We start from the raw sequence: 16,297 nt of genomic DNA, 5'->3' as shown, positions 1-16,297 counted from the left end.
CATAGAATATATCGTAATAGTTTTGTAGTTGGTTTCTATACATTATGAAATCTTATAACATTGCAGGAAGTTGGTTCATATTATTAATGACATCAAGTTTCGTAGGAAGTTAGTTTGTACAGAATATGACATTTTATTGTTTTGTAGGTAGGGGATTTGTGATTATGATAATTTCTGTTGCAACGTAGTAAGCTAACACGTGACATTATTATCATATCATATCTTGATATGTGATTGTGTAATGACATTCCATTTGTAAAACAGCGAATTAATATGCTATCGAGTTAATATATCATTGTTTGATGACAATACTGCTGTAATGTAGCGAGTTGCTTTATGATAAGCCTTATGTACTCACCAATTCTCTTTACACGGTGGCTAGCCATTTCTTCATTATCTAAAAAAATGAAAAGAAATAGTTAATCATTTAACGTAAAATGCCTTCCACGACAAAAATGGAATATGCCAGGCCATGTAAAACTTGAAATAAAGTGTATTATCATATTATAATGTGAAGCGCATTAGAGTAATTTTGTTATATAAATGTTGTATATGTATAATATTATCATATGAAGTCCGTCACGGGAACGCTAACGCAATTTTGCCTGAATACTCCAGACATGTATATTAATACATGTAATGACAATGTTACAATAAACTGCAGGTAGATAAGAGTTTGGATTTCCTTTGATCGACACTCTACTTTAGGTATATATTACTATTCACTAATTTGTAACAAAATATCGTACATTAAGCCATGGGTGTACATACTAGTTCCCGGTAAATAAGCATATACGAAATAATAAACTTACCACTGCCTTTCCATATATGTCGGAATGGCTCTCTATTGGATTGTGTATAGTCTGTTCCGTAGTTTGCTAGCTTCCTTTGGAAATCTTTTGTGATTGCATCCAAAATTCGTGCCTCCACATCTTGTTTGGTGATGGTCCTCACAGGACTGGCGTCCAGCACCACGAGGAAAAGGCTGGCTAGACAGACGCAGAGTAGTGTGTTCAGGTTCGGCAGTGACAACATACCATAGGATTGAGTGAGCTGGTAAAAGAAACAAAGATATACAGCTTGGATACAACAATTTTATAAAGGCACAAAGAACATATCAATGTTATAAGTATGAAAGCGAGCAAAAAAGAAAAATATCTTTAATTTAATTTGTCAACCGGAAATTGTGCCTTTCCCATGAGTATTTTAGAATCAATATCCCTTTTATAAAATGCCTTATCGTTGTGATGTATGTGTGATTTCAAAGTGTCGTTCTATAAAATTAAACGTGATAAAGAAAATAAATGACATTAAAAAAAAGGAAAAAGAAGAAGAGAGAAACCGATCCAATATTGAATTACAGCAAATCTCTAAGTGGACTTCTAGAACGATCTGCAAAGGTCGACAGCCTGAAATCCCATCACATAAATTTAGATAGGGAAATTAGAACTCGCTTCATCACCTAGTTAAGACCGAGTAATGAAACACAAGGATGCGTTGATGCCAGTCGTTATTGTCTCATTAAAAAATAAAACAAAACCAAATGATGAAAACGATTACCAGTCAAGCTTAATGTCGTAAACTAGTAAACAAGGTATTTGTCATGCGATTGGTGAAGTGTGCGACCACCAAATCGAGAAGTTTTTTTTAGACATCACTACTTGTCCACCTTATATTATACGATATTTTATATGGCTATAATAAAAAAAAAAAAAGAGAATTCTCTCTGTTTTAATCGGACATCTAATTTAATATTATCACTCAAATGCAACACAAAAACTTCACACAAACTATCTTTAAATGTCTAGTTATCAATGCAAGTACAGAAACATATACCACACTCTCAATCCAAATCCTAAATGATTCCGATTCGATATAAATGAATATATTTCTAGTTTCGAATCAAGACGGCATGTAGGATTACGATCCGATATCTAAGTCGATACAACTGAAAGGGAAGGTAAATGGACAGACGATACACCAAACCACAGAGAAACTGGAACATCAACCTCCGCGGGTGAAAATGACGCCAGAAACATCCTGATCAACCCGTGACATATATATACAGATTTCGTTTCATATCATCTACACCAACCTTGTCCGGAGGTACTGTTGGTATTTATGGTATATCTTGTATTATGCTAGTCGCATACATTGATTTACGACACCTCAATACAGTCACATAGTTTATCCACGCAGGAAGTCACAAAGGTTCGTTAAAACTAGGAAACATCCCTGTCTATTCTGAATTGTCCCTTTGTGTAAAATCCCATCATTGTGATAGGCGGATGTATTGTAGGCAGTGCTCATTCACAAAGTAGAATAGGGAAAATATGGAAATAATTCCAGCAAGAATGGTGAAGCCTGGAGGCGAGAAGTCTGTATACGAATCCTGAAAACATTTCCTTTAATTATAAGTATCAAATGTTTAATATGAAACCTGTTGTCTCGCTCCCGGAGGTGTAACTCCAACTATTCAAGCTAAGGCGCATTATAGGCGGTGACGGTTAGCGGAGTGTTGTTGAAGCGGTACTTTGATTGTATATTACAGTCTATATGGCTTTCTTTAAAAACTAATCTCAATTAAAAAAAAACTGAAAAAAATTGATTGCTGAGAGGGACACTCTTTCTTAAGAATAGTGGCACCGGTTAAGAATAAAATTTCGAATTCTATGTTCTTTAAAATCATCTATTATCCAAATTTTAGAAAATCGATTAAATTATGAGTTCTTTTTGATACATAAACTTCCATTTCCCACGCCGGTTTGGCACCTAGGATATCTGTCTTAGTGGACGAAATACATTGTTACTGTTTGATGCAGTTTAAAAACAGTATTCATTATGTAGGCCTACTGTATCTGTTTCCAGCTTTTGGTTTAAATTATTTGTAAGAACCTTCAAAATGCGAAATTAGGCGTCTTGAATGTAGCAATTATCGTTTATGAAACGTTGAATGTATCATATTTTACTTCCGTATTAAATTAGTTTAAACTTTGCATCAGCAAGCAATATAATGTCGTCCCCCATTTGTATTAGATAAAATCATCTAGATTTAAATAGATGCTTATTTCCGTGAGTATTCTGCTTAAGATACGATAGTTTCCTCGTATGTATCGCTGTAATATATTAGATCATGACTATCTAGCTATGTAAAGCGATATTTACCTACCTCGTAAATCACACTATCGTCACGAGAGATGATAACAAAAGAAGCTTGGTAACTCTTGTCAGTGCAAACTATTACCGATATTTTCCAAGGAAGTTATATTAATATGTACATTTGCCATAGTTAAGAAATGACGAAAATGTCCATACTGTGACTTACAAGCAAGACATATCTTAACCCTTTCACATCATCTGCGGAACTAATATTGATCGGCAAAGCCGAAATGCGCATGTCAGTGTCATGGTCGTTGTTGAAGTAAGTGACTTGTTATCAAAGTAAATTCTATTGTAGAACATTGCCTGACATCAACTGTATATCGAGATAATATTTACTGTGATATACTGATAACTTTCACCGTCAGTCATTTGATAAACTAGTCATAATCGGAAGGATTAATCAATATTTCCAATCACTCGCTATCTATTACCAATCTAGATATAACAAAGAACACGTGACCGCTCGAAAACACACTCCGCGGACTCGCTCCTACGTGACTCTCTATTCGGCTTTCCCCGTGTAGCATTATTTACAAACATCGATTTGGGTTAAACAGTGTTTCAAAACCCGTAACCATATATTTATAGAACATTTGTACTTATAACGGCTCGTATATCGCTATATCTTAAACTCATTTAACTGAAAGAAGAAACCATTGTATAATGAGCATGGAATCTGCAGTAAGATAAACTTTAAAATGTTCCATATTTTTCATCAATGGCGTGTGTTCGTGAATGCTCAAAATGAAAATATTTGTGAATAACTTGAAACTAATATACATGAAGCAAAATAACAAGAAGTGTAACAGGACAATTTTAAAAAAAGTGTCGAGACATTACTAATTATAACTGAGGTACTCTCTGTTACTAAAACAAATTCCTCAACATGAAGCTGAAAGATTGTCAAAAGTACACATAGAACAATGTAAATATACCTATACACATAATAACACTATTTATAGTATAATTGTTACAATTACTTGACGTCAATCACTAAAGAATAACGTCAGAATATACGCTATGCGAAGCACCGATAATGTGTTTAATATACACACTTATATACCTTGCATAATCACATGTTTAAATGGTGTTTACACAAAAGTAGAAAAGATTTGATAATAATACATATTTTGTAGTTGTAAATAGGAGTCACGATTTCAGGCAATAAATATCGGTAGATATTAAGCCCGAGTCAATAATTACTTTCTGCGGTACATTCAAATTTTCGCTCATTATCAAACTTAACAGATACGCGCATTGATAGATTGGTACATTAATATAATTTGATATATTATCAGCATTTAGACACTGTAATTAGCGAGTTAAAGTATCATATACTGTATTGCTTCTATAGTAAAAAGCGCTTTCGAAAACACTGCGGATATTGTTATCATTATATCTTCAAATGCAGGAAAAATCGGAAAACTGACAAAAATATATACTAACACAAAGATCAGACTATTACACATAACCAGGAAGAAAAGTTAGTCACCAAACGCTAATAACGCACGCATGAATTCTGCTATTTATGACAACAAATATTGTTTTGGTACTTTATTTATTGATAATACATTGCATTATTTAAAATACTAATAAGGCTATCAATTAATAGTAACGTATAATGATAATTCATTTGACTCCTACTTTCTATTAAAGCGACTACAACTGTAAAAACCGCTGGGAAATATTATTAGACATACAACATAAAACTAAGACTTTCTTTTTTAATGACGGATATCATACGTGTTCTCAACCGTTATCTGAAATTATCTAAATCAGTGCAAAAACAATAATGTTGCAACAAAGAACACGTGACCGCTCGTAAACAGACTCCGCGAACTCGTCACTCGCTAGCTCCTACGTGACTCTATTCGTCTTTCTCAGTGTAGCATTATTTACAAACATCAATTTGGGTTAAACAGCGTTTTAAAAACCGTAACCATATAATTCATAGAACATTTTACGTACAAAGGCTCGTATATCGCTGTATCTTAAACTCATTTAACTGAAAGAAAGGAAATTCAAATCCTTAATCCCTCGGATCAACAACACATAGTACATATAATACATTGTGTTATAATTAGATAAATGTCATATGATATGACATAGTAACACAAATTACGAAGAAAGACAATATGTTTTGATTTTAATTTACAGGATATACTTACACATACAAGATGTACATTTGTGTGCACTTATAAATATTATGTATTTATAAAAGATGCCACAATTACATATAATTAGAAGGACTGACACTGTTAGGGAAAATAACGTTACACTCTTAACGATAAACATACATGTACGATAGTAAGGTTAAGATTTACGTTATCTGTGTTCCTCTAAACACATGCGGCGTGACCTAGTTATACACTAACTGGGCTAGTATATTGGTGGGAATATTCCACGCACTATTTGGCGGCATGTTTTACAACAAAAACCGACTGTGGAACATTTCAGTGCAGAAAGAGGATTGGCGTATACTGTATCAATTGTACATCATAAACTTGTGACGTCTGCCCAACTTAATTTGTTTTCAGACAGTCATTCAGTGGTAGGACACAACTCTAACTATGTTGCAATGCTTTTCAAGAATTGGTTTTGTTCTCCTTGAATATGAAGCGATTCATTATGATATTGTATTGCTTTGTTAATCATATACATGGGACATGTATATATTATATATAAAGAATGAATGATCCGTCTTGCTGTTTTGTAAAATATATGGATAAACAGATACATATTATCTTAATCTCATATATCTATATATATATATATATATATATATATATGGACAAGGCTTCAATATTAAAGATATTATTAGATTCATCTTCGTATGCTTGGCAAAGTATGTGAAGAGAATATTAACTTAAAGTATAAATGTCAACGCAAAGCATGTGAAGAGATATATTAACTTAAAGTAAAAATGCCAACGCAATGTAAGAAGCAAGTGCAAATATACCGTTTTAGATAATGTCCACGCCACCAGTCTATTTCCCTGTTTGAGAAACATTCATTTGCAATTGTAAATGTCGGATAACTATAAATGTCTTTCTCAACACTCATGGTAACATTGGAGGTGAAGGCTGTTATATGGCGAAATAGGGTACCGTGCACTCACAGAGGGCATGTATGTCGTGTATATATATATACAGTGGCATAATAACAACAATGATGTGAAACAAAAACATGAATGGTGGCGCGTGAGAGTAAATGATATATACTGTACACATTTTGTTCATAGCTAATTTAATTCTTTGTAATAATCAAATAGATTTCTGCAAAACTTTCGTAAGTGTTGTAAAGCATTGCAAGTAGTATTGATGAAGTCCCTTAGGAAATGAAAACGATTTTCTGAAACATCGAATTACGGGCATCTTACTTCTGTTAAATACCGCGGGAAATAGTGGATTATTCAGTGATACTTTATCGATTAATATGCGAGTAACTATTTTGTACTTGCTTTATGATATATGTAACGCTCGTCTGGGATTCTAGCAGACATATACCTGATTACTGGAAACAAAGAACTTACCATTTCGTTATCCAGAAATGATATATTGTATCCATCGAACGATAAATTACAGTGCTAACAATATATCAACATTACAGTAACAAAGCCCTAATGAAAGCTATATCTACTGTATAGATATATATCGATTTAACCAATCAGCGATTGGTACCTCCGCCCACCTCTCATCTGGTTGGCTCAATCAATAAAAACTGTCGGGGATAAGGAATTACAACACAAAAGAAGACTGCGAAATGATATTCTCAAATTTATATAAGATTTTCATATTAAATATCATCATTTCATTTCATTGAGATACTTTGCTTGGAAGCTGTTCTTTTTCGGAGAGAGGAATTTAAATTTAAAGATTGATTTGATTTTTACGTTATGTCGATATACGTGTAGAGCGAAGAGCTTCATGATGAAAGATACACTCCAGTTTTAAAGTTATTACTCATTACATAAAAACGTATTCAAGTTAATTCTTATAATTTGATTTTCCATTAATACTTGGAAATTGAAAATCCACTTTTACTGACGTTTTCTCGTAAATAATAGTACGCCTCTGTATCAGCGAGTCAAAAGCGACGTTTTTGTTATGTTGTTGGCTAATGACACAATTTGTAAGCCAATGAAAATACTTTTGCGAGCAAGATTAAATTATATCACTACATTCGAAAGAGGATGGATTCTTTGCAAAGTAACAACGGACACCATTTTGTTTTGTTCTAGGGTTTCTAACGATTAGCCCTTTAAATGGTTCAGTTCATCATATATCTACTCTATGATCAAATTAAGATGCAATGGCATATTTTCAACTTGTTTGTTTTATTGACAACTCTGTTCATAGTGAATAATTATGAAATGCTTACAGCGAGGGAAATGATATTTTGATTTGTCAATCAGTACCGCTGCCCACAATTACATTGTTAACATTGTGTCTTAATTTAGCGTTGTACTGACTGAATATAAATGTGGACTGATTGAGTCACATTTACTAATTATCTTTTATCTAGCTGATTCTTTTAATATGATCTAGTTCCTTTAGAACCAATATCGTTACTTTGATTGGATGTTATTTGTTCGGAAAGTAAAATCGGAATGTAATGCATGGATATATATATATATTCTGAATGAAATAATCGTCTTTTATGGGAAAAGAGCCAGGTAAAAACTCTGGTTCGTAAATGAATTTCCCAAATTGTAAAACGGAGAACGGCTAGGAAAGAAAAACGTTAGAAAATGTTGGTTTGATATATACTGATAAGGATTTGTTATCCGGAAACACAAAAACGATCAATCATGATTTCCATTTCCGTTACCGTTTAAAGTACATCCATATTTCAAACGAGGGCATCAAGTTAATACTGAACTGTTGTGGAGATATTTTGTTTAATACATGGTCTGGTAGGGACCTGTTACTGATGTTTAAAATCATGTAAACTCATCAGCCTTTGCTTATTTAATAACAAGCATCCTAATCTCCTATTGGAGATCCGATTACTTGTAAAACACATTCTAATTCTCTGTGTTTCTCCAATAATTCTACATTTTGGAGGAGCTCCCTAATTCCATTTGATAGTAGCATACCGATATTGACATGTAAAACTTTTACAATTTAAGTCCCTGGCATGTAAAACAAGATTATCATCTGCCAAATCTGCAGACAAATTAAGTTTTTCCGAAGTAAAGTAAGAACGAACTAAACTTGCGTTACAATTGAATTTTTACACGGGCTGATAATGACGTTACACAACATAGCACCACACCTGTACCTGGAAACTGTAGGTTGAAGGATTTATTTAAACCGCTTAGGATGGGGATGGTTTGAGGGAGTCGAAATTTTATATGGGATTTATCGTTGAGAGAAGACAGTGTTATATTACATAGGGTTTGGGTGTTACAGTGGGAATCAGTGTTTATATTACAAAGTGGAATACTGAGTGCAATGCGTTTAAAGAGAGGGCGTGGGTTTAGAGAGAGGGCGTGGGTTTAGAGAGTTCCGTAATGAACAGCAAAATCGGTTAGTTCTGCCTTCCAACCAAATATTTATATACCTGCTTATATGTAAAGGCAAATTTTACAACAGTGGTAATAATAGTGTTTCCAGCTATTTGCAAAAGTATCTTTCCTAGGTTTTGACACTTGGCACTGAAAACATCTATTCTTTTGTAGATAAGATCCATACTAATATTGTGGTTTGACGGACTTGGGAGATGAAACAGTATGTCTAAATCTTCGTATGACAGTCAAACTAAGCTGTACCTTATTGATAATGATATCGATCTCGATTAAGACTTATAAAAGCATTTAATGCTGTCATAAAATCATAAGAAATGCGTTTATTACATAATTTCAACTTCCCCACAATCATTTATATCACATAATGCTCCCAGAGAGAGACCACAGAATGAAGCTGGTAGCAGAAAAACGCAATCATTAATTTAGGTCTTCTCCGTTGTCATAAAGCAGAACAGACGCAAAATAGCTGATTCTGCTAGGCCGCCACATAATAAGGATTAAAAACAAAACAAAAAACAAAAATACAGCTTGCAGCTGATTACCGACACGGCCCGTACAATTTCGCTGTTCCACAACCAGGTTACGGAGGTATCTTTGAAATAATAATCAATCTACCATCTTTTTCAAGCGGACACAAATCATATCCAAGAAAAAAGGTTCCAAAATTAATTACATTAATATTAAATTATATCTTATTTATAAATAAGAACCTTTGTAAAAAAAAATCTATTGTATTACTTACACCATAAATTATATGTTCCTTCAATATCTTCGTCATGATATCTGGTATGTTGTTATATTGGTAATGACAAAGGGTTTCACACAAGTTTGAATATCTCTGATTTATTAAGTAAATAATGTATTTATCAAATCTTTAGAAGAATATCATTTAAATATTGTTTCATTAACATTCCACAAGGCATTTGTTGTTCAGGTGACAATTGATGCGAGAAGGACGAAGGAGCTGCTTGGTGCCATTTTATTTCTGTTTTGCTCTACTCTATCTAACTCTAAATATCCTTTGAAAGGTGTTGGCATCTTGTTTGCCTCCTGTCCTCTCCTTACTCACGATATCACCTGTTCGAATTTATAAAGGTACGCTACGACACTCACACCTTTCTACCGGATGTATAATCAGTGTTATACACAAAATTGCCGTTAATGTTTTCTAGTTCTACGGACACCGACACAGCAGATGCTGAGGATTATTGTACTTTAAAATGTCCAGTTTGTTGATATAACGACAAACACAATTAGAAATCATGAGAATATGTTTTAAGCAACAGAATATTATTACTTATAAAGCATTAATTGATCTGGCGTAACAATTCATAAATTTGATGTACAAAGTATTCAAGCATGGAAATTAACTTGTTTGTAAATATGAAATAACTTCTTAAAGTCTTGATTTGCAAGCGGGAAGCGATCTTTGATGTGTCTTCTAATCAATTAGATATGCTATAAATAACGAATGGGTACATGTAATCCAGGTGTTTTAAAACGTAACTCGATAACGTGACATACCACGTGAACCGACGCTCATTATTTTTCTTTCGAACATCACACATTCAAGCAAAAGAAAACAATCTATCATAGTTGACAAATTAATATCGTACGCTTTTACAATAATAAGATAACGAAATCCTTATGTAAAACCACCACATCGCACTCTCTTTCGTTTTAACGGTAGTTGGTTAAAACAGAAATTTTTTTATGCTGAAATTCTCCTGATATCTGTATTTTAGTGCGTGGACATTTTTAACTATTGTTAAATGTCGTAATTTATCAATATATCAAAATAAGATAAACTGGTCCGGAGGATTCACATTCTTCTGAAAGAGTCGTGTTATTATTTTGTTTTTAGATAACTCTTAACTCTTTTCGAGATGGACAACTTATCAATTAATAGGACACGTAGATATGCCACATTATAGTATATGGGTTCTCTTTGGGTAAGTTTCTGATTAATGACATTCAGCAGGAACAAGCTACCAACTTTGTCTTCACAAGAGCAAAGAGGTCATTACGAGTACTAAAACAAAGGGAACCCTTTATAATGTCAAACAAATGTTCATGCATATTAACTGTACACAATAATCTGTGTTTCTGTGTTTATCTAGTTTTACACACCTGTCAATGGTGTTGCATTCTCTTTATCATTACAGCGACACCAACATAATAGCGTAAATTCTATATTTCTACATAGTTCCTAGGGAACTCGTTGTGGCATTAGAATCTACATCACGGTACTATCGTGAGTTTCGTTGTTTTTAAACAATATAAGTTATTTTTAGTTTCACTTGTTATGACACCACCTTAAATATACGAAACAGTTTTGAATACATCACTCTTGTATAAAGGAGGTAGTCCATGGATGTAGGAGGTAGTCCATGGGATATATAGGAAGATAGTATCTGGGATAAAAAAATGTAGTCGATAGGATTCAGGAGGTAGTCCATGGGATATAGGAGGATAGTATCTTGGATAAAAAAATGTAGTCGATAGGATTTAGGAGGTAGTCCATGGGATATAGGGAGTTAGTATCTGGGATAAAAAAAATGTAGTCGATAGGATTCAGGAGGTAGTCCATGGGATATAGGGAGTTAGTATCTGGGATACAAAATTGAGTCTATAGGATATTTGAGGTAAACCATTGAATATGGAAAGTAGCAAGTGGGATAAAGAATGTAGTCCATGTGGTGTAGGAGGTAGTCTTTGTGATATAGAAGGTTGTCCATGGACATAGGAGGTAGTCCATGGATATAGAAGATGTTCCATGGGGGTAAAGGAGGCAGTCTATGGATATAGAAGATATTCCATGGGATAAAGGAGGTAGTCCATGGATATAGGAGGTAGTCTATGGATATAGGAGGTAGTCCATGGATATAAGAGGTAGTCCATGGATATAGGAGGTCGTCCATGGATATAGGAGGTAGTCCATGGATATAGGAGGTAGTCCATGGATATAGGAGGTAGTCCATGGGATATAGGAAGTAGTCTATGGATATAGGAGGTAGTCCATGGATATAGGAGGTAGTCTATGGATATAGGAGGTAGTCTATGGATATAGGAGGTAGTCTATGGATATAGGAGGTACTCTATGGATATAGGAGGTAGTCCATGGGATATAGGAGGTAGTCTATGGATATAGGAGGTAGTCTATGGATATAGGAGGTAGTCTATGGATATAGGAGGTAGTCTATGGATATAGGAGGTAGTCCATGGATATAGGAGGTAGTCTATGGATATAGGAGGTAGTCCATGGATATAGGAGGTAGTCTATGGATATAGGAGGTAGTCCATGGGATATAGGAGGTAGTCCATGGATATAGGAGGTAGTCTATGGATATAGGAGGTAGTCCATGGATATAGGAGGTAGTCTATGGATATAGGAGGTAGTCCATGGATATAGGAGGTAGTCCATGGATATAGGAGGTAGTCTATGGATATAGGAGGTAGTCCATGGATATAGGAGGTAGTCTATGGATATAGGAGGTAGTCCATGGATATAGGAGGTAGTCTATGGATATAGGAGGTAGTCCATGGATATAGGAGGTAGTCCAAGGATATAGGAGGCAGTCTATGGATATAGGAGGTAGTATATGGGATATTGGAGGTAGTCTATGGATATAGGAGCTAGTCCATGGATATAGGAGGTAGTCTATGGATATAGGAGGTAGTCTATGGATATAGGAGGTAGTCCATGGATATAGGAGGTAGTCTATGGATATTGGAGGTAGTATATGGATATAGGAGGTAGTCTATAGATATAGGAGGTAGTCTATGGATATAGGAGGTAGTCTATGGATATAGGAGGTAGTCTATGGATATAGGAGGTCGTCCATGGATATAGGAGGTAGTCCATGGATATAGGAGATAGTCTATGGATATAGGAGGTAGTCTATAGATATAGGAGGTAGTCTATGGATATAGGAGGTAGTCTATGGATATAGGAGGTAGTCCATGGATATAGGAGGTAGTCCAAGGATATAGGAGGCAGTCTATAGATATAGGAGGTAGTCTATGGATATAGGAGGTAGTCTATGGATATAGGAGGTAGTCCATGGATATAGGAGGTAGTCCATGGATATAGGAGGTAGTCTATAGGATATAGGAGGTAGTCTATGGATATAGGAGGTAGTCCATGGATATTGGAGGTAGTCCATGGTATAGGAGGTAGTCCATGGATAAAGGAGGTAGTCTATGGATATAGGAGGTAGTCTATGGATATAGGAGGTAGTCCATGGATAAAGGAGGTAGTCTATGGATATAGGAGGTAGTCTATGGATATAGGAGGTAGTCCATGGATATAGGAGGTAGTCCATGTATATATGAGGTAGTCTATGCTCCACCAGTGTGTATACACGTAGCATTGTTAGGTAGCATTGTTTACTCTAGCGGATTTAGGCTACAATGTAACTATTAAAACATCAAAAATGGTACTAAAATGTATGCAGTAATTTTTAAAGTTATAAGCTTTATAGGCATTATCAAAATCCTAACAGCATTTAAGACATATATTTGTTTGTCATGAAGTAGAATAAAATGTGCATAGCTTACCTAATTAAGTTGAGATAATATCCAATAGTTTAGCTGACTGAATTCAGCATAACTTTCCTGTGCCTGTATAGCAGTTAAAAGTCCGGCTACAGAACTTACGGGAGGGCTATATAAGAAGGAGGGGATCACAGTCCCTTCACTCATGTATCATTCAGTCGCGCGCCTATTTCATCACCCCGGATTCAACAGCTGAACAGCGCTCCGCGTTGCATCATCATCACCGTCGAGTCGTGAAATGGTCCTCCTGAACCCATGTGGGCGTCCTTATATTCTACACCTAGGTAATGATCGCGGGAAATTCGATAGCAAACTGCCAATCAAAACACTTCTTCTTAAACCGTACAAATACCTCCCGCGGTGTTGTCTTTATAGCCAGGTGAGGGGGAACATGGGTGGGGAGGGTTATCTAGGAACACGTTAGGATTAAACCACACCAAGGCCCTTGTGCGGTTAATAGAGTACAACACGAATTCCAAAGTGATATTTGGAAGTTAACAAAACATTTAAACGACTTTTTACTACTAATAAATCAAATAATCTTTTAATATTTTTTTTTTTACTTCTTACGTGTAACACTACCTATTGACAAGTATCACCAACATAATATGAAACACTAACCTGACTTATTACTGTAAATACGTAACATTAACCTGTCTACTTACTGTAAATACGTAACACTAACCTGACTACTCACTGTAAATACGTAACATTTACCTGACTACTTACTGTAAATACCTAACACTAACCTGACTACTTACTGTAAATACGTAACATTTACCTGACAACTCACAGTAAATACCTAACACTAACCTGACTACTTACAGTAAATACGTAGCACTAACCTGACTACTCACTGTAAATATGTAACACTATCCTGACTACTTACTGTAAATACGTAACACTATCCTGACTACTTGCTGTAAATACGTAACGCTAACCTGACTACTTACTGTAAATACGTAACACTAACTTGACTATTTACTGTAACTACGTAACACTAACTTGACTGCTTACTGTAAATACGTAACACTAACTTGACTACTTACTGTAAATACGTGACATTAACTTGACTACTTACTGTAAATATGTAACACTAACTTGACTATTTACTGTAAATATGTAACACTATCCTGACTACTTACTGTAAATACGTAACACTAACTTGACTACTTACTGTAAATACGTAACACTAACTTGACTATTTACTGTAAATATGTAACACTATCCTGACTACTTACTGTAAATACGTGACATTAACTTGACTACTTACTGTAAATACGTAACACTAACCTGACTACTTACTGTAGATACGTAACATTTACCAGACTACTTGCTGTAAATACGTAACATTAACTTGACTACTTACTGTAGATACGTAACACTAACCTGACTACTTACTGTAAATACATAACACTAACCAGACTACTTACTGTAAATACGTGACATTAACTTGACTACTTACTGTAAATATGTAACACTAACTTGACTATTTACTGTAAATATGTAACACTATCCTGACTACTTACTGTAAATACGTAACACTAACTTGACTACTTACTGTAAATACGTAACACTAACTTGACTATTTACTGTAAATATGTAACACTATCCTGACTACTTACTGTAAATACGTGACATTAACTTGACTACTTACTGTAAATACGTAACACTAACCTGACTACTTACTGTAGATACGTAACATTTACCAGACTACTTGCTGTAAATACGTAACATTAACTTGACTACTTGCTGTAAATACGTAACATTAACTTGACTACTTACTGTAGATACGTAACACTAACCTGACTACTTACTGTAAATACATAACACTAACCAGACTACTTACTGTAAATACGTGACATTAACTTGACTACTTACTGTAAATATGTAACACTAACTTGACTATTTACTGTAAATATGTAACACTATCCTGACTACTTACTGTAAATACGTAACACTAACTTGACTACTTACTGTAAATACGTAACACTAACTTGACTATTTACTGTAAATATGTAACACTATCCTGACTACTTACTGTAAATACGTGACATTAACTTGACTACTTACTGTAAATACGTAACACTAACCTGACTACTTACTGTAGATACGTAACATTTACCAGACTACTTACTGTAAATATGTAACACTAACCCGACTACTTACTGTAAATACGTAACATTTACCTGACTACTTACTGTAAATATGTAACACTATCCTGACTACTTACTGTAAATACGTAACACTAACCTGACTACTTACTTTAATAACGTAACACTAACCTGACTACTTGCTGTAATTATGTAACACTAACCTGACTACTTACTGTAAATACGTAACACTAACTTGACTACTTACTGTAAATATGTAACACTATCCTGACTACTTACTGTAAATACGTAACACTAACTTGACTACTTACTGTAAATACGTAACACTAACTTGACTACTTACTGTAAATACGTAACACTAACTTGACTACTTACTGTAAATACGTAGCACTAACCTGACTACTTACTGTAAATACGTGACACTTACCTGACTACTTACTGTAAATACGTAACACTAACCTGACTACTTACTGTAAATACGTAACACTATCCTGACTACTTACTGTAAATACGTAACACTAACCTGACTACTTACTGTAAATACGTAACACTAACCTGACTACTTACTGTAAATACGTAACACTAACCTGACTACTTACTGTAAATACGTAACACTAACCTGACTACTTACTGTAAATACGTAACACTAACCTGACTACTTACTGTAAATACGTAACACTAACCTGACTACTTACTGTAGATACGTAACACTAACCTGACTACTTACTGTAAATACGTAACACTAACCTGACTACTTACTGTAAATACGTAACACTAACCTGACTACTTACTGTAAATACGTAACACTAACCTGACTACTTACTGTAAATACGTAACACAAACCTGACTACTTACTGTAAATACGTAACACTAACCTGACTACTTACTGTAAATACGTAACACTAACCTGACTACTTACTGTAAATACGTAACA

At 34.5% G+C, this 16,297-nt stretch overlaps 1 protein-coding gene across 3 annotated transcripts in view; it reads right to left on the bottom strand.

The window, feature by feature from the left end:
• Nucleotides 1-358: 358 nt before the first annotated feature.
• LOC117336796 overlaps nucleotides 359-16,297 on the bottom strand; it is a gene marked incomplete at its 3' end in the record, with an annotated part of 38,995 nt that continues 23,056 nt past the window's right edge. The window contains 3 exon segments of one of the 3 annotated variants that reach the window (XM_033897448.1): nucleotides 359-397; nucleotides 813-1,053; nucleotides 13,253-13,492. In XM_033897448.1, coding sequence (XP_033753339.1) covers nucleotides 359-397; nucleotides 813-1,035 — 262 coding nt within the window. 3 annotated transcript variants of the gene reach the window in all.

Source organism: Pecten maximus, chromosome 10 (genome assembly GCF_902652985.1).
Source record: "Pecten maximus chromosome 10, xPecMax1.1, whole genome shotgun sequence".
NCBI lineage: Eukaryota > Metazoa > Mollusca > Bivalvia > Pectinida > Pectinidae > Pecten > Pecten maximus.
This window is presented reverse-complemented; position numbering and strand designations above follow the sequence as displayed.